The sequence below is a fragment of the Pectinophora gossypiella genome, chromosome 9 (genome assembly GCF_024362695.1).
Source record: "Pectinophora gossypiella chromosome 9, ilPecGoss1.1, whole genome shotgun sequence".
Classification (NCBI taxonomy): Eukaryota; Metazoa; Arthropoda; class Insecta; order Lepidoptera; family Gelechiidae; genus Pectinophora; species Pectinophora gossypiella.
In genome coordinates, this window is record NC_065412.1 from 11,293,093 (window position 1) to 11,313,280 (window position 20,188).

At 36.5% G+C, this 20,188-nt stretch overlaps 1 protein-coding gene across 1 annotated transcript; it reads left to right on the forward strand.

Annotated features, from left to right (window-relative positions):
- The first annotated feature begins 7,272 nt into the window (after positions 1 to 7,272).
- LOC126369661 (venom serine protease Bi-VSP-like) lies at positions 7,273 to 17,117 on the forward strand. The gene is made up of 7 exons (XM_050014215.1): positions 7,273 to 7,689; positions 9,701 to 9,880; positions 10,915 to 11,143; positions 11,707 to 11,819; positions 12,609 to 12,770; positions 14,490 to 14,652; positions 15,100 to 17,117. The coding sequence occupies exons 1-7, from the start codon at positions 7,453 to 7,455 to the stop codon at positions 15,327 to 15,329; spliced, it is 1,314 nt and encodes a 437-aa protein (XP_049870172.1). The 5' UTR covers positions 7,273 to 7,452; the 3' UTR covers positions 15,330 to 17,117.
- The last annotated feature ends 3,071 nt before the right edge of the window (positions 17,118 to 20,188 follow it).

Consider the following 20,188-nt stretch of genomic DNA (forward strand, 5'->3'; position numbering starts at 1 on the left):
TCCCCCTATTGATGTAAGTATGATACATGAGTCATGTCAGGGGCCTTTGGCGGCTCAGTAATAACCCTGACACTAGAGTTGATGAGATTGGTATTCCAACTCACAACTCACACGATAAGAAGAAGAAGATCAGACGACCCAGCCGGTAATGTCCTAACCAAACTTAGAGGCTGACGCACAAATTGATTTTTGATTACGTCCCCATCGGAAGTCGAACCCAGAACCTCTAGATCCTGAGTCGACCACTCCACCGATCACAGAGACTGCTAATAATAAATTGTCAATGTGAGAATGTTAATATCCCAAAAGACCAACTTTATACCTGTAGAAGAAATTCCATAAATGTTTGTCGAAAAGTATTATCTGAATTTCCCCCACATTGACGAGTGGTATGCTTTGACTCAGCCCCAAGCATACCTTTTATAAAATTTTACTCATTAATTTTCATAGTAAGTTTTTATTTGATGAAATTACGTTCCTTTTAGGTAAGTATAATATTTTTTATGTTTTTATAATTATGTGAATTGTTGGTATTATGAATAATTTATCAGTTATAAACAGTCGAGTAAAATATTATATTGTAGGTTGGCATAATTGCTATTTGATTTTTCTTTTAGGTGAGTAATATTAGTTTTCAGTAAATAATTTATATTTATGTTCCTGTATCTGTAATCTTTAGTGGCTAATTCAAATTTTTTAACTTACATGTTAGATTAAGGGTGTGTTGGACGTTGTATAGAAATGTATTTATGCCACTGGCTGGAATATATTAGTTTGTAATCTATCACATTGTCTGTTATAAACAATTGAATAATGTATTGTTGGCATCTTTGCTATTTGGATTTTTGTTTTATAAGTATTATTTTTGTATGCTTCAAAAAGCATACAGTTGCATTTTTTCAGGGTATTTATGTTTAGATACCTAATATATTTGTTTAGCTGTGATGCGTCCATAGGCGTAAGAAGGTAGAACGATTCCTTGTTTTTCGAGTCATATATGGATCAAATTTTCAGATTATGCGTACTTGTGGTAAAACGCACATATGTTATTCCGAAATGAAAACCTTTTTGAACGTATTAAAAGAGGTCTTGTTGTATAAAATAATTAAACAAAGTGATATTTTACTTTCAAACAAACACAGAAAGCTACAAAATGCAACATAGTAAAGTGACGACAATCTGTTTAAAATAAAAAAATAAAAAAATAAAAATAAAAATATTTTATTATCGAACAACTAGATCCATTTGGTTAGTAACAAACTTAAGAACTATGTTAGTAAATTATCTTAAATATCGATAAGGTTCTATTAATCATGCAGCCGATCAGTGGACAATCCCCACTGTCGGCTACCGCCCTCAGGACGCTGTTGCTGCTGTCGCGCAGTCTGCGCATCAATGATGCTGACTTTTTGCGTACAATAGCTTCAAAGCTGTCGATATCCGCTAGCGCAAACATTGCCGATGCACTGCAGAAACGCGGCAGCCGCAACAACCGCCTGAATGCGTTATTATATTGAATTGTTAGGGCACTGTAGGCCTTCTTGGTATAATTGGTCCATAGGGTGCTGGAATAAAAGGACGTACAGTAGGCTCTAAAAAGGGTTATTTTAACTGCATCCGAGCAGCGTCCAAACCTATGTACCAACATATTCGCCCTGACCGACAGCGCCCTACGCTCCCTCTCAATGTCATCATCGTCTCTAAGGCCGTCAGTAACGATGTGTCCGAGATATTTAAAAGAGTACACTCTGTCCAGAGGCTCATTATAGAGCCTTATGGGGGGCACAACTTCAGGACACTTACTGCCGGCCTTAAAGACCATGTACTCTGACTTTCTGGTATTGTACCGCAAACCATGCGAGACAGCGTACGATTCACACACACCGAGTAAAGCTCGCATCGCACTGACCGAGGGCGCCAGCAGCACCATGTCGTCCGCGTAGCTGATATTGTTGACGCACACGCCGCCGATGTGGCAGCCGACACGCATGCTGCTGAGCTCCCGGACCAACGCATCCACATACAGGTTGAAGAGCTTGGGAGAGGTTATCCCCCCCTGCCTCACCCCGCACTCCATCCTGTACGGCTCGGAGTATTCGTCCGCCCATCTCACATGGTTCACCTGGTTACCATACCAAAACCTAAGCACGTCGGTGTAGCCGTCCGGCAGACCGACGTCGTCCAGCTTGCGCCACAGTATGTCGTACGAGACGAGATCGAACGCCTTGGAGAGATCAAGGAAACAGGCGTACACAGGTGTACTCCTGTCCGTATAATACTTGACAGTGTGCTTCAAGCTCAGTATCGCGGTTTCAGTCGATAACCCATGCCTGAAACCGTGCTGGCCGTCATGAAGCGCAAGACAGTCTTCTAACATAGAGTTAAGCACACTGTCAAGCACCTTGGCTACTGTTGTTGCCAGAGATATCGGCCTGTAATTCGATCTGTCCGACACGTCACCCGTACGATTTTTAACTATCGGAACGACTACGGTCCGCATCAGGTCCGCCGGTAGGTAGGAGTGTGCCACACAAACATTAAAAAGAAGCGCTAGGACCCTAGGTAGATGCACACCAGCGTGCCTGAGGTGCTCAATGCTGAGACTGTCGTGCCCCGGTGATTTTCCAGTGACCGTTTTACTTATGACACGTTTTATCATTTTAGCAGTAATATACACGGTCAGATCACGCTCAGTCTCAGCACTACGCACGAAAGGTGCCGAGGGCCCCAGGGGTGATGAAACTGAAAAATGCTCCTTAAATAGATTGGCTATTTTCTCTGCTCCATTCACCCCGTCCACAGTCTCAGGTAGGCTAGGCCCAGTGTTAAGGCGTTTGGTAGCCTTCCAAAATTGACCAAAGTCGTGTTTTGAATGATGAGTAGCCAAAGCATCCATTTTTATTTGATCTTGGTGATTTTGACACCACTTTAATCTACTTTTAAAAACCCTTCGGCTACTCACCATCTCATCATAGACAAAACCCTGCCTTGGTCGCCCATACCACACCCACATCAGAAACTTGGACCTCGCCTCCCTATGTGCCTCACTAACATGCCTATTCCATCCCCGCAGCACTCGCTTACTCTTACTATGTTTATTCTGGTAAGTTTCGATCGCCGCAGACGATAGAACAGACACTATATTGCTGTACAAATTATCAATCACATCCCTATGACAGACTTCATTACAGAAACCATGACAACATTTTATAAACTCAGTAGGGAAATCTATTGACTTTAGGTTCTCATTACATAATTCCTCATAGCGCTGTATTTGTTCTACAGTTCTGTATCCCCATCTAACCTTATCACACCTTAATTTATTGAAATTACTCTTAGGTATACCCAAGTTAAGGTTACATTCAATAACAAGTGGGAAGTGGTCAGACCAATACACGTCATATAGGATCCTTGCATTTTTAACTAGCTTACTTGCAGCTTCAGTAACTATGCAGTGATCCAACCACTTCACCGTCCCCCACGCGTCACTGACGAAGGTGAATGAGTCAGAGTCTAGGTAACTCATATCGGCACAAGTCCATTTCTGGTCCGAGCAGAAGTTTAACAGCTCATTATAAAAAGGTTGCCCTGGGTGAGCATTGTAATCGCCCAGAATAATCACTGACTCACACCCACCCTCCCCAACGATAACACTTAAATTACTTAGGCAATCCGTGAAATCAGCTAAGTTATCTTCACGATCATATGGCATATATACACAACATACAATAAGATTCCGATCGCCTAGATCAATTTTGAGATTCCGATCGCCTAGATCAAGTAACTACGGTACGGGGAAGGAACTACCATAAAGAGAGGCATAAATCGACTACCGGCAATAAAGGTAAAAGCGTATAAAGTTGTATTTGCATGGGCTAACAGTTAACACTGTTCTGTTCACACTATATTGTAGTGAATGAATGGATCTGATTGAATGGCAAATGCTTTAAGTTTATTGCTGGTGTGAAATGGAAGAAGAATTTAAGTATTCAGAAAACAAAGAATTCAACCTGTGCAATTTTCGCAATTTTCTAGGACAGTTGGAGCGACTGTTACTAGACGGCGATAGGGCTCACCGCCTATCACGCAGCAATAGACAGCTCATACAATTTGTACGTATATGTCTCCCAAACTAGATACCTATTCAAGAGTGAGTCAGAAAAAAAAACTCTCCATTGGTGTTGTTAGAGATATAAAATAATAAAATCCTGAGTGTAGGTATGATAGCGAGGGTGACCGCAGACGATATACTGCAGCAATAAACTCTTGGCGACACTAGTTTAGTGGTGTAAAGAAATAAATTAATTCTAAGGACCTACGTACTTCAAGAATCTTCTTTAAAACATCAACTAGATTTCAACACATTTAGAAGCTGCGGTTTGGCTACGATGAGATGCAAAGATAAATATAATGCACCACGTTTTGTGTGACTCTTGAAGGCAGTGATATGGCAATACTGCAGTTGACGTGGAGAAACGTCAGTTCAATAATTTTGCATGGACGCAATACGAGCGCGGGTCAGTGCTTCTCTGTATGGAGATGCCATTGATGTATATTATGTTACTACAGAAGGACATGCATACAGAAACTCATAGACTTGCGTTCAAAGATTACCGCCAACAGCACTATTGTGGCCGTAGGTCTGAAGATGCTTGTAGAAGATCAAATATGCTGAGTTATTTTTCGTTGTAGTCATCCAGCTGGAGGTCATAGTGTCGTTGCCAATTTAAAATCTATTATGTGCAATCCGGTCAATTTTACAGAAATTAAAAAAAAAAAACTTCCGCATGATTTTTTTTATATGACTGTGTGTAAAAAATATTAAAAGATAATTGAGATTTACGTATATAAGAGTTTGTACTGAATGTTTTAGGAGCAAAATACTATTCGATCCTGGCAAAAAAGAAATTTGGTGAGGCCGACACATAAGAGCTTTTAAATTGGCAACGACGATAGGCAAGTTGCAAACAATCTCCTATCGACTGAATGTCAGAATAGTTTGGAACTATGATAAGATTCCACGACCAACAAACTTAACCGCCTTTGTAAACACGGAATCGTGTCGTACGTAATCTAAGTTTGTATCCAAAGACAAATAATAATGAATTATCCATTATTGTTATTTGTCTTCCACCAGCATCATCGCCTATAAATAAGTAGCAGGTAAGTACATCACTTTCAATAGGAGATGATGATTGTCGACTCCTCAGACGTGAGTGGAGGGTAGTCGCTACATGAGCCATGTCAGGGGCCTTTGGCGGCTCAATAGTAACCCTGACGGTTGATGGGGTTGGTAATACACCTCACAACCCACAGAGATAAAAGAAGAGTGGACGTATAAATAACATCCATGAAATACTTGTTACAGGTCTTCCTTTTTGTTTTACGTTGAAATTCGTGTAATTATACTTTTCGTGATCAATTTTATTAACAACAAGATTTTATTTCGTTCGCATTTAAACTGAACTAGTCTAAGTATATCTTCACAATTTTCATCTAGCTTAGAAATAAAATAGTAACAATGTTAGTCGCAAAGCTCTTCTATACATTTTAAGACGTCGTTCTGAATCACAATATATGTAGTTGGACTCTATTTGGACAGAGGTTCTGAGAAATGGTACTTACTTATCCGCTTAGGACACTCTTTTCTCTGCTTTATCTAGGAATAGATATTATGAGTAATATTTATTTTTACTTGAATATGTTCCAGTGTGATTGAGGGTAGGCCTGTGTCTAGCAGTGTGACGCATATAATATATAGGCTTTTTTGTATATATTATTATGTTTCAGTGGAAATCTATCAATAATGTTTGGTTGACGCAGGAAGTCAGAAGGCTTTGTGAGTGATTAATTTGGAAAGTACATTTGCAGACACATTTTTAGTTAATGTCCCAAGAGAATGTGACAAAACATTTACCAACACCATCTGCGCTTGGGTTTGGAGTGTTCCTTATATTTTTCAACTTATAGTCTTTGTAAAATAGAACTCTTGCCCAGAGAAAAGGGTGAAAACCTCAACGGTTGCAGAGGTGGAGATGGGAGCCATCGGTATGGCAATACAGGACGGAGGAGGGGAGTTACAGGGACTGTAACCTGGAACATGACAGAGGGCAGCAGTAACTGTTATTAGTATTCAGAGGCGGAGGACAGGAGCACAGTGGCACCATCACACTCGCGTTAGAAAGAGTATTGCGTGGCAGAACGTAAGAGGGAAACTACTGCCCTATTTTTTCCTAAAAAGTAGCATGGAGAATGCTACACCGACCAGAGCGTGGCTCCTAAATTAATGATGACGTGCGTCTTTGGGCCCAGTTAATGGTAATACAATGGCTAATGGGTGCTTTATAAGTCTACCATCGACTCGAAAAGAAGAAGAAAGAGAAGAATGGCCCTATTACATGGGGCTAAAACATAGTTTGCGAATCGAGTGTGCGTATAATTATACCATACTAGTATGTTACTATGTCAACTTATTATTCCTCATTCTATGCTTATATGCTGCTGTAGGTTAGGAAATTACGTGTTTCGTTTAATTTGTTCTCAGAATGTATATATTGATTTGTGTTCATGTTTACCTATTAACGCCGCTACTGATTCAATGAATAAAGGTCATGTTCCCAGAAGAAGGGTCAGCTTGTATCTATCTATTCGTCACTGTTTGTATATACATCGTGGTTATATATAATAAAAAAAAACTTATTACAAATGAGTATGCTTTTATTATAAGTCAATGATGTGGGTACATGAATTCACAAAAACAGAAATCAGATCTGATTCTTATAAAAGTAATTATCATAAAATTTATCAGATATAAAATATTAGAAAGTATATTTTTGTAAATGTTTTGTGACTCAACATTTAAATAAAAAGATAAATTACGTTATGACTAAAGTTTACTTAAAAATGCTTGAAATTGATTTGCTCACTACTTTTGAAATTTAGAACAGCTGTGTTATATTATTAGAGTAAAAGGAGAAAGTATCTTTATATATTACGTTATACAGCTGTTTTTAAACATACGGTTTTTCATTATTGAACAAGTCAGTAGGTAAGTAGGTCTACAAAATCTAGTTCATATAAAACATTCTTCTAGTCTTTGTCTTAATGACTAATTGAAGTAATACTGGCCCAATAAAGCTTGAATTGTGAACAAAGAAAATTTATTTTACGTAACTTTGTGAGTCAGTACTTTCACTTAAAAGCCAGTGTTTCAGACACCGTAACCAATTTCGCAAAAGGCAGTCTATTCATACGTTAGTGTTCAGTACATGCTGTATATTCGCACTGATAAAAAATACTTCGTTAAGAACGATTTATATAAATTTATATCAGTAATTAAAATGTTTTTAAAAGATAATACAGTCGTATAAAAACGTTTTGTCTTATATGTCTAACTATTGTGCAGTAGGTACAAACATACTGAGAATTTAAATTTGGAATAAAATACCGAAAATGTGTGCTTTAAAAATTTTAACTATTTTCTTATTATTGAGTGTGTTAAGGGTAAATACCATGGCCATAAAAGGCTCGCCTTTAACAAGATACGACCCTTGCGGTTTGGGGGTTATACATTTTGATAAAGTAACTGAGAAGTTTTGGCAGGCAGTGGTCAATTTAGGTTTGTACTTTAATTTGAAGAGCAATGTCACATTTGAAGTGGAATTCGAGAAGAAAGTTGAAATTCATGGGGTAAGTGTTTTAATTAAAAATTCAAAATAGACTGCAGAATTTAAGTGAATTGGTCGATTCCATTTTATAAGAATGCCACCATTCCCCAAATAAAGAAAATAAGATTAAGTTTTCATTATAATTCATCAGCTTTGGAACTTGTTAATGCGAAAAAGAAAAAAACAGGATATGATTGAAACTAACAACAAAGTATGTTTTTAAATACTTACTGTTAAACACAATACAATTACAGAGTAACGATAGTAACAAAGAAATACTTATATTCCTAAGTATATTTGTAAAATAGTCTAAGCACAATTCTTAAATAATATTTTGTATCATCTATTCTATTGGATCATTTCAACCCGAAGTTAGTGTTTCGGAATAAAATGATTGTCCATAAAAACTGAAGCTAAATGGTTGGAAGAATTGGAAAATATATTTTTTTGTTTATGTAGAGTCCGCAACAGAAATGCGTTTTTCTTTTAAACTAAATTTATTCTATTAAGTCTTCAAATATTATTTAAACTTCAAATTACCTTTTTTATGCAAATAGCACCCCTTTTCATATTTTGTTCGCCACTGACCTCCATATCGATCTAATGCCCATTGTCTTATTGTCAATATCTACTAAAATTCACTCGCATCACAATATTCCCATCGCACATGCTGGGCCGATAACATAGTAACTATTGCTGTCTCCTTTCCTCTTAACACTTATTCAAAACTAGAGTGAATAGGCAATAGCCACACCTTCATTTACCATCAGGTGAGATTGCAGTCAAACGCAGACATATTTGTTAAAAAATCAAGTAAACAATGAACTTTGATTTCCGATCCTACTTGAAATATTGGACATGTCTCCAAAGGTCAATGTCAGACTAGCGGAAATCGGTAAGGGTTTTATTGTAAAAAGCTGTCCTAAAGACTTACTGGCATATTGCGTATTCTAGGGTCTCGAGTTAGGAAAATTGACACCACTTTTTGTGACAAAAAAAGGATTCTTTGCTTTTTTCGCTGTTTTTACAAAAAGTTATGCCAATAATATGACCAACATTTTATGTCCATTTGTGTATCACTGATTCTATCTAAAATCAGTCTGTGTACCTATATTAATGTTAATAGTAATCGTCCTCTTACGATGGACCGATATCGATCTTCATCAGATATCACTACGAATGATTTTGTTTCCAAACCGTTTCTTAATTGCATGGACCGCTCGATGCATGTTTCGCCCTATGCATGTCAGGGGGTCTGAAAAGGCCACATCGCAGCAATTCATCTTAGAAAGCAATATTGCTATTTGACATTTGTTTGCATTGCGCACTTACTTTTACATGCGCAAATGCCAAACTGCAGTATTGCTTTTTTAGATGAATTGCTTCGTTGTGGCCTTTTTAACCCTCCCAGTTCTTCATTACTGAAGATCGCCACTACCAATAATTTCATACGAAACCGAGAAATCGTTTCTCGCTTGCATGGATCACTTGATGTTTTCTCCAACTGTAATCCTCGTCGCATCGGACCATCGTGCTGGTTCTCTTAATCCGATGCGTCTTCTCACCATATGGCCCACAAATATCAACCCTTGTAAACTATACTTCTTCTTGTATCGTGTGAGGTGGATTACCAAGCCCATCAACCCTGGTGTCAGGGTCACTATTGAGACGCCAAAGGCTCCTGACATGGTTCGTGTAACGGCTATTAACTTACATGAGAAAGTAGTAACCGGGACCAACGGCTTAACGTACTATCCGAAGCACGAATCATCTTATATTCCGACAGTCAGGTGATCAGCATGTAATGATCTAACCAAACTAGGGATCACAAAGTGATTTAACTGATTGTCCTCACCGGGATTTGAACTGGAGAGCTCCGGATCGTAAGCCCAACGTTCAAATCGCTGGACTACACTGAATCACGAAGGCCGTTAGAAAAAACTAAACACTGCTTAGGAGACCACATCACGTGCCTGAAGAAACTATCAATTAATAAATTTATGATACATTATAAAAATGTTTGATTGTTTCAGGCCACCATAAATAGTCAGGTTGTGGCTAGAAACGACTCTTACGATTTTGAGTTCAGGATTAGCGAACCGGTCCCTTATCGTTACGTGTTCTTTGTCAACTTGGGAGAAAATGAAACAGATGTACCGTATGTGAAGAAGTTCTCTTTGAATGGCTATGTGATGTGTAATGATACAATTAAGGTAAGATATATCTGTTTTGAAATAATAAATATTTCCAGGAAATTATAAAATAGAAAGTCAAGTAAGTAAGTAATTAAATACCAGGGATTTCCGGAAAATCTTTTTAGATGACATTTTGACTTGACAGCAAGTTCGATTAAGCGTGGGTACTCAGTTCATCTTGCGATGGATGTACCTCTGACTAGCCTAATTGGAAATATAATCATGTGCTTATGTTGTGTATATTGAACCTCATAAAATATTATAATCTAAGTAAATAATAAATATTTCAATATCTGTTTATTCATTCACGTGTATATTGCATATTTGGATGCGAAATAATTAATCGAACGAATAAAGTTTAGATATTTAAGTCCCTGGAAGCGCAGACCTAGTAACTAATGATAATAACAATGTAATTACTTTTATATTTACGATAAAATAATAATATTACTAAAACTGCTGGATGGATTCTGCAGGAATTGGCAGCTCGCTAACTATACTCATAGCATACCTAAATTATATTTGGAAACTACAGTCCCCCATTTTGCAAGTAACCATCACAAACGAACTTTTCCTTTTGTACTAAGTCATTAAGACAAAGAACCGTCCTAAACGTTTTCAGACGTCCGTACAATCGTTTTTCAGTCTTTACGAATACGAATTCACCCTTTCGTTGCCTTATAGTAAAACCTCGTAAGCGCCTTTTTGAAAAATCACATTCTAACGTGATTTTCTTCAACAAAACCCCGATTTGTTTAATCAATTTCGATCCGAGTGAAAATTCTGACCACATTTTTTCACCTAGATTAAAACTAACGTGTCTATTGAGAGGTTCTGTTAACCCACGGGCAAAGACCATGGGTCATTGATGGTTCATAATAGATAGTATGAGTTAAAATCGGAACGTCAGTAGACGTTCTGTCCTTGAAAGTGTTAACATAACTTACATTCGAATGTAATTTTTCAAAAAGGCGTTTACAAGGTTTTCACTATAACGCGATGCTTTGCGGAATCACTTTTTAGGCTTAATTTTTTTTTGACTATTTTTGCAGGCCTCGCAAACCGTGGAGTCTTTAAACTTGACAAAGGATAGTAAACGGTATAGACATGTTTGCGGGAGACGGTCTTTGGATCACACAGAACTGACTACGGTGAGGACAGAAGCCCAGGCTGGGGATTGGCCGTGGCATGTGGCTATTTTGGTCAGGATTAAGAACTCCACATCCGACACAAGATACGAATGCGGTGGCAATATTATTTCTAGAAATGCTATTGTTACAGGTAAAAGGTTTATTTGTTTATAGAGAGAAAGAAAGAAACATTTATTACTTCCGGACACCACATACACAGACAGACAGGTACATTACATTCAACACAGGACAGAAACCACACGGAAATCAATACACAGAAAAAAAGGAAAAAAAAACAAAACAAAAAGAAAACCAATATCAAAAATCATTAACAAAACAAAGAAGAAAAACAAACCAAAATCATAAAAATAATGATAATAATAAACTAAGTATTCTAAATGCAACGCACTGACGGCCCGATATATAGGGGTGAGACCGTTTAGGGCATGTAACAATCTTCTGTAGGGATTGGGTACTTGGGTCCTTTGTGACGAGATGGATCTTTATAACGGGCTGGGCCGATCACCTATGTGTTCGGTACATCTTAGGATTTTGTAACAAAAGCGGGTTGTTATCCGATTGCTTGTAACTGCCTTTGCTAAGGATTACTTATGCATGAATGTATATGTCGTAGGAAAACTAATAGTTGATCTTATGAAAGTATTTACAACAACAAACTTTTTATAATGATCGATTGTTTCTTTTATATTTTAGCTGGACACTGCGTATTTGAAGCTGGTAAGCTTTTAGATGCAGACAGAATTGTCATTATGGCTGGTATCAGCAACTATTCAGATGAAACACAACCTGGAAGACAAATTTTCTATGTAAGTTATATTTTGCATCCGTAGGTATTTACAACGTTAATTCATGTTGTGGACATGGTGTCCGGACAAACCTTCTTAGGGTTTAATGACGTCATATTAATAATATTTTGTAACAATAAATGTATAAATAAATAAATATTTTACGTGTGTTAAGAGTGTTGTGGTGTGAACGAAAATGTAGTGACGAGAATTGAGAAAGGGATGCTTCGTTGTTTCGAACATGTAGAGAGAAGAATGAAAGTAGACTTACGAAATAGATTTATGATGCGGGTGTAAGTGGTAGAGTTCGGAAAGGAAGACCTAGGTGTACATACCCCGATCAAAACCAGTATGTATTAAAGAAAAGCCTGGTCAAGAGTACTCTAACCGGTGAGCATGCATGAAGTATTTGATGAGAGTGGAGAAAGCGAAGGTGGAATTCCATGGGCTTTAATCGTCCTAGCGGGAAATAGACGTGATATTTATGTAAACTCAGCCCTATTTCCCGCCGGGATAAGCAAAGACTATGCAATTCCCTTTGCTTCGATCCTAACACACTTCTCTTGCTTCCTCCACATTCGTCAATCGTTTCATCGCACGCCGAAACCGCACGTTTCTAAGGACATCTCTAATTTCGTCAATGTACGTCCTTCTAGGTCTTCCTCTGCCTGTATGTATGTGTGTAATATTTACAAATATGAAAGGTTTAGTTTTATTAGTCAGAGTTTTGATCTACCCACAAATTGCACAATAAGATAGTGTAGATAAGGGGAAGTGGTGACACAGGCTTTGAATCTTTCAATATTCCAGGCTGAGAAAATAATTCTGCATCCCAACTACTCTGTGAAAGAGGCGACAGCAGATCTAGCCGTGATAAAAGTCAACAAGATGGAGTTTACAGAATACATACAACCAATCTGTATTTGGGGACCGGTTTATGACAAAACCGATCTTTACGGCTACCAACCCACGGTAAGACTGCTTGTATCCATTTTATGTGTTAAACAAAATTGGTCCTGTGGTTTGAGAGAGTTTGTAGAATCGATATAGTAATGAACGAATTTGGTCCACGTTTAAACTTTTCATACAATTTAACGAAAACCTAGAATTCAGTCGGGATTTTATTTAAAAAAAGCAGCTTAAATAATGATTGCACAAAAATTTAAAAAATAAATAAAAAAAATATGCTTGCTACATCCAAGATAAACCATCTAACTAGGCAATGAGCTGATGACTTGTCACCATAATTTGAATTGTCATACCCACTTTACCAAACTGCAGTAACAGTCAATTATGCATTCTGATGGTTTAAAATTACCACAATGTAAAAAATCATCAATAAACATAAAAATTGCAGTTTGAGTTCATAAAACTACGTATATTTTACCTGTCTCAATTCTACATTTTGCTTCTGAATATAGGGTTCATTGAACCAATTAAATAAATGTTATCCGATTTATGTAAGGTGCCAAAATATTTATTCATAAGCTCTTTGCTTTTTAAATATTTTATTAAGAGGGCAATTCTTTTTGGAAAGTCACACCACAAACACTCATGTTTAAAAGGGTTGCAGAGATAGGTGTTGTTTTATAAATAAAAATATTGTGTATTTGCTCTTGTTACATACTGTTTTGAACCTTTTAAATAAAAAGCTCTACAAAATATATTTGAACAATGCGAGTAACTTTTTTTTATTGTAGTATTTGCTTGCATATCTATGGATTACATTCCACGGATAACCCTGCCGTGATAACCTTGTTCGGAGAACGCGTCATTTACATCATAGTGGTAAGGGTTTGAATCCCAGCTCGGGTTTTAAATTCATGTTTGAATCATAGATAGTTGATATCACGTGATTATATACATGCATGACAATTTTAAATTCGTATGCCAATTCTTGGCTGAATGTGCTGAGACCGATGACAACACTGTAACCCTGTAATACAACTGTAATATCTTGTAACACGCAACATTCACGAATAAATATTTTTGTATTTGTATTTTTTGTATTTGATTTCCAGAATTTGTGCCCTGTTAATGGAAATAGGCTTGCCCCCTATTACACAGGACTTAAACGTAGATGGCGAGGAATGGGTATATGCTATAAATCTTTGCCTACTCCTTTGGAGATACAGGCTTGATGTTGTGTTATGTCCATTCTATTTATTTATTTAATTAATTTCTACACAATTAAACAGACCCAAGGAACATACAAAGAAAACAGTATCTGTCAGTATGTGCTGCCGTTCATTTTCATAAATTGTATACAATATTGATGTTCCTTTGCGTGTTAGTACTATGTACAGTAAGATTCACTAAGACATTGTTCATTGGAATACATTCACGGCGATGCATCTTCATAACTTATTCATATAGACTTATTCATATATTTATATAGAGGGTGTTAGTGACATCGTAACGAAACATCGAGTGATGATTCAGACCATGATTTTGAGTACCTAGTTAACAGTAGAGTTATTCGTCACAAAAGATGAATTGAAAATAATTTTAAAAAAAGAAACACAAAAAACATGAATTTTGCGGCGGAAAATTCCACTTGATATTAACTCAGAATCATAGACAGCATGATTAATAGTGATTTACATTAGTTTTCACGATAACCGAACCGAATACTGAATACTATAAGGAGTTATGTAAACGGTTGTATTAGTCATTGTATTTTTGTTACAGATAGTAGGATTCGGTACTACGGAAGCTGATAAACTGACGGACGTGTTAAGGTCTACCTACACGATGGTGCAAAACGACTCGACCTGTCTCAATTTTGACGAAGTTCTGTACAAGCCTTTGTTGAACGAGTTCACATTCTGTGTTGGATATGGGCCTGATGCAGGTAAATGAGGATTTTTTTATATATTTAATGATTTGAAAAACGTAATAATAATAATTGATGGAACAAAAGTGGTACATTGGAAAGTTTTGAAAAGTTGAAAATATTCCGAAAACAAGATTATTGTGTAGAACATTCACAATTACAATAATAATTACTAGATTTTGAATATTTATTTACAAGATACAATTTTTGTAATATCCTAAAATTATAATCATTATATTTTTTGACATGATTTCCAAAAAGAAGTGCGTCTATTTCGATTCTTCTGTTTATGATCACGGCTTATTTTATGGTTTATGCATCCTATCAAATATTTCTTCATTGGTAGGCAGATATAAATTACATTTTTGTTATTGTACAAATATTGTGGTGGCGAAAACTTAAATTATACCTAACTAGTTATTGAAAAATGTGTAATATATATTTCTTTTATTATTCAATTTCCAGGTATAAACCCTCGCAACGGAGACAGTGGTGGAGGACTAGTAGTTCCAACCATTCAGAATGACCATAGGATCAGTTGGTTTCTCCGAGGTGTCCTTTCCAAGTGTGGGGTGACCATTGGCCAGTCTTTATGTAACCCTCGGTACTATACAGTTTACACTGACGTAGGGCCTCACTACGCCTGGTTGCTACATCACGCTGGTCTTCAATATACGAATCATATCACTCTGTGATCTCAAAGTTATTTTTACTTAACGCATTAGTAGTAAATACGCATCATATTATATAGTGTGTTAGAAACATCGTAACGAATACTGAAGGTGATAATTAAGCCCATGGCCTCCGTGGTCCAGTGGTTGAGCGTTGGGCTCACGATCCGGAGGCCCCGGGTTCGAATCCCGGTGGGGACATATCACAAAAATCACTTTGTGATCCCTAGTTTGGTTAGGGCATTACAGGCTGATCACCTGATTGTCCGAAAGTAAGATGATCCGTGCTTCGGAAGGCACGTTAAGACGTTGGTTTCGGTTACTGCTTACTGATGTAAGTGAGTAATCGTTACATGAGCCTTGTCAGGGGTCTTTGGCGGCTCAATAATAACCGTGGTATTCCACCTCACAACCCACACGATAAGAAAGAAGATTAAGCCCATGATTCTGAGTTAATATCAAGTGGAATTTTCCGTCGCAAAAGTATGGTAGGTACTCAGAATCATAGTCTGAACCATCTTTCTAAGTTTTCGTTGCGATGTCACTAATACCCTGTATATATACAATAGTCATAGAAATCGATGTATTTATAGATTTTAAGTAGAAAAATTGTAAACAAATAGGTAACGTCTACTAAGATAATATTATGATGAATTTATTTCTACCAATTTTGTGATACTCGTAGCATTAAATTAAAGACAAAAGATTGTCACAAAATGTTAATGAAATAACAAATTAAGATGATGTGGGTTGGTTTCAAAACAAATATAATTTAAAAAATACATAATTATTTTTCTCTCGTGTGGATTGTGAGAACAATGACCGAGCTAAACAACTCAAGTTCAGGGTTACTGTTCAGCCTAAGTTAAGTAAATAATAGTAGTAGTAAGCAGTAGCTAGCTAGATAGTAGCTTAATTAAACACTTATTATTGTACACCCCTGATAGAGGCTAATGTATTCTCATGTACGCCTATGAACGCAATGGGGTACATAACTGCCCATTTCTCCCACCAGGTGTCGCTACTCTTGAGTATTCTTAAATTTTGACACTTCCCCACACTATATGAGTAAACAAATATATTGTTTTGTTTATATTTTCACACTATACGCCTTTGCGCAGCGTTTACGCATTTTTATCACTACGCATTGCGAGGCGTCAAACTGCAAAATCATAGTATTATATTAATTCCCTAAAGATCGGAAAGAAGAAAACTTAGTGAAACTTATTTTCAATCAAAACTGTCTTTTTCCAACTGGTCGCTTTTTCGTAACTCATTCTTCAGACGGGATACATTACACGTTGCTCTACATTTTACAGCAATTTATCACAAATTTTAGCTGGATAGTATGGAGAACTGTCAAAAATTAGGAACACTCAATAGTGCTGTTGAGCTTCTAGATTTTATCGTCATTGATTTAAATTGTAAAATCATAACAAATAGGTGCTTACAATATAGTCATCGTGGATTTAGAAACGAGGCGTCAAAATGTACATTACCTAATTGGCTGTCCTAGGTACCTAGCCCGGTGACAGATAGTGACAGTGATAAACATGTATGGAATGGACACGATGACATTAAGGTGGCATGTGAATCTCATATATTTTTATCATCGTGACTGCCTATTGTCATAAATGTTTGCAACGTATCCAAGACCCGAGACACCGCATTTCTTTTGTTTTGTTCAACAGTATTTTATCAACGTATGAAATAAATATTTTTTGGTGCCATCTGAAAATGAAGTGCAAATAACATTAACTTGGTGAATTATACGAGTACGTATGAAATACTCGTATTAATATCCGAATGTTTTTCTGTACATTACTTGTTTTATATTTCGTAAAACATAAACTTACGCCGTAAGTAATAAAAAGTAAACAGCTTCATAATTTATTGTTTTACTTGCGCTTCCCTTTTACACGAAACATTAAATAAAAATAAGGAATTTATTAAATTTATGCTAATAAAAATTTAGTTTTATAGCTAATTTCTGCTTCGTGTTGACTTAGTACGACTACTCCATGTTTTACATATTAAATTACCTCCAAATTAAAGATTTTGTCTTCTTTGGTATTAGAGAACAGACAAGTAACAGACAAGAAAAATGTATTTTTTTTATGTTGAGTTCTACCACGGGAAAAGACAATGAGGATGACCAACTAAAAGATGAGAAGATGATTTTCCTTAGTTCTTGAGAAGATTAGAAAAAGATTTATTCAGCTGCTGATAGAATTAAAAAGGAAAAGTACAGTAAGGTTTTTAGATAAAGAAATATAATTACTTACTAGATATAAAGAAAACTTAGTATAATCTTACTTTGTTAGAGAATAAAGTCTATTTTGGTTTTATGACGTCATGGGTGAATAAATGGTAAAAACTGATTAAAGCCTTAGTCGTTAAAATCAAATTCACATTCGACTTGAGAGGCAGCTTCGAAGAAAAAATAAAGGAAAATCAGAATGGACAAAACCCTAACAGGACCGAAACAAAAATGGGAGTAATTAAAAAACTTGAAGTTGAGGAGCTCAAGTTTGACATATGTCTTACTGTAAGCAATAAAGCGGAATCTAGTAGATTATTATAACAGTGACGAGATGTAGTAATTAATGATATCGAAGACAAATCTATAATATGTAACTTTAAATAAATGATGTTCATCTTAGACAGTTTTACATGCGAGATAACTCTAGCGTATATACCTACCAGCCGGGTCTGCATGACAACCGCGCCGCGCGCGGCCCGAATTATATTGAGCGCTTCGACCAATAAACGATACGAATGCTATCTACGTAAATGGACGTCAAACGGCTATCGAAGGCCTTGATATAATTCGCGGTTACTGTGCAGAGCCTACTGGAACATATTTGGTGTACTTACTGCGATAGCGGGGAAGAAATCCACGCGAACCTAGTTGTGGATGGAAAGCTCACTTTCTAATATCATTATGGTCGTTAAGCCAATATTTAAAAAAAGTCTAATCTCCAGTACTTACCTATTGTGTCTGCAGCAATGGTTAAGTATACCTCCTTCATCATATTGGTCACGACATAAATCTTTACTCGACGTCATGATTACTCTTTATAGTTCTTCCAGTAGAAAAGTCATAGAAAATATCTTTCTTTATCCCTTATAAAATAACATGACAAAACATGACCTTTCTGCGTTTGTCCCACGTTTGTCCACTGACTTATACTTCCCACCAGTGCGCTATCCGTTTCTCGCTTATCGCTAGCAGTCACACTAGTGCCTAAGGGACATAATAGAGACCTTTATAATACCAAAGTTTCTTTTTGTTCAGCGACAGTTTTTAATAAGATTTTAATAAATTATGCAGCGGGGCACGCGTCCAACTGACGTCAACTCGAGATAATGTAAAGGTTTTTTACTTGGTTTTCTTCTACTGAAGACTTCAATCTTTGTACATTGGTAACAACTTTGTCCGTCACAGTCTTTGATTAAAGTGTAAATAAAAGTGAATTACCAAGCAGAGTTGTAAAAATTGTGAATATTCATCAGATAGGACTGTTTAAATATTCAACGGGTTTAAATTAAATTCTTTTTGATTTGAAAGATTCCGTGGTTCTTTTTGATGCATTGAAAGCTTATTTAGAGGTTCACATATTTATAACTCCAGTATTATTTCATTTCAAGCTACCTTATGTCGACATTAAGCGTTGACGTCCTATAAAGTTAATTATACTTTATGGTATACTGGAGGCCTCCGATATACGATATACTTTAAACAATATCTCAAAGATTTTTGTAAACCGTTCTTTTCACCTATATTAATAACGAAAAATAAACTTTATTTCACATGGAATATAAAGGTTAACTCAAGTTTAAGCAAGGTAAGCCACGATCTACTGTAGCAACGTGTAATGCGATTGAATATTTTAAAACTTGTTAAAGAAGCCATTAGGCTATCTGAAATATATAAGTATTCTAGAAGCGTTTCTCTTTAAGAAAGAGGCTCGTAATTGAATTTCAGAAGGCAACACGTCTTCTCTTTGAAAATGGAGGCTTGCACTTTCATAATAAATTGCTCTTATGGGACAACACTTAGACCGGTTTAGTATTAATCTATTACATAGAAGCAATCTTTTATGTTCCTTAAACTGTTTAAAGTGTAAACGTTTCTAAATTGTTGTTATATTTTGTTTTTAGGGCTAAAACATGAATTCGTTTGCAAAACCAGATATATTCTTAATGAAGTCCGGCCAAGTAGTTAATTCCATTTGCGGCAAATACAAAAAAAATCATGTCAAAAAAATCTTAATTGAAGAAAATGAATTTTAGCTTCAAAAAGCGACCTTATAATATTCGAATGTCGATTATCATTCTAAATTATGAGAACATATTCGCCCGGATACTTTTCCCTAGGTATCTGAAACAGTAAAAAGCTCGAGTTTAGCTCGCTTACTTTTACACTTCTTCTCTTCTTCTATCGTGTGGGTTGTGAGATGAATTACCAACCTCATCAACCCTGGTGTCAGTGTTATTATTGAGCCGCCAAAGACCCCTGACATGGCTCATGTAACGATTACTTACTTACATTAGTAAGTAGTAACAGGGACCACCGACTAAACCCGAAGCATGTATCATCATACTTTCAGACAATCAGGTGATCAGCCTGTAATGTCCTAACCAAACTGGGGATCACAAAGATGATATTAATGAATATGTCCCCACCGAGATTCGAACCCGAGACCTCCGGATCGTGAGCTCAACGCTCAACGTCGAGGCCGTTACTTTTACACTAATGTATTGATTAGAAACAAGTGAGCCGATTGCTTACACGGGGCAAGGTCAAGAGTATTCAAGCTCGTCAAGAGAAAACTATATCCTCATTTACCCTACATTCAGGTAGGTAGAGGAAATGAGGG

What these genes read in the sequence shown, in the direction of transcription:
- LOC126369661 (XM_050014215.1), top strand. Translation starts at nt 7,453, where the DNA reads ATGTGTGCTTTAAAAATTTTAACTATTTTCTTATTATTGAGTGTGTTA. An exon ending in AGAAAGTTGAAATTCATGGG is followed by an intron (nt 7,690 to 9,700) that starts GTAAGTGTTTTA and finishes TGATTGTTTCAG; the next exon opens with GCCACCATAAATAGTCAGGT. An exon ending in TGTGTAATGATACAATTAAG is followed by an intron (nt 9,881 to 10,914) that starts GTAAGATATATC and finishes CTATTTTTGCAG; the next exon opens with GCCTCGCAAACCGTGGAGTC.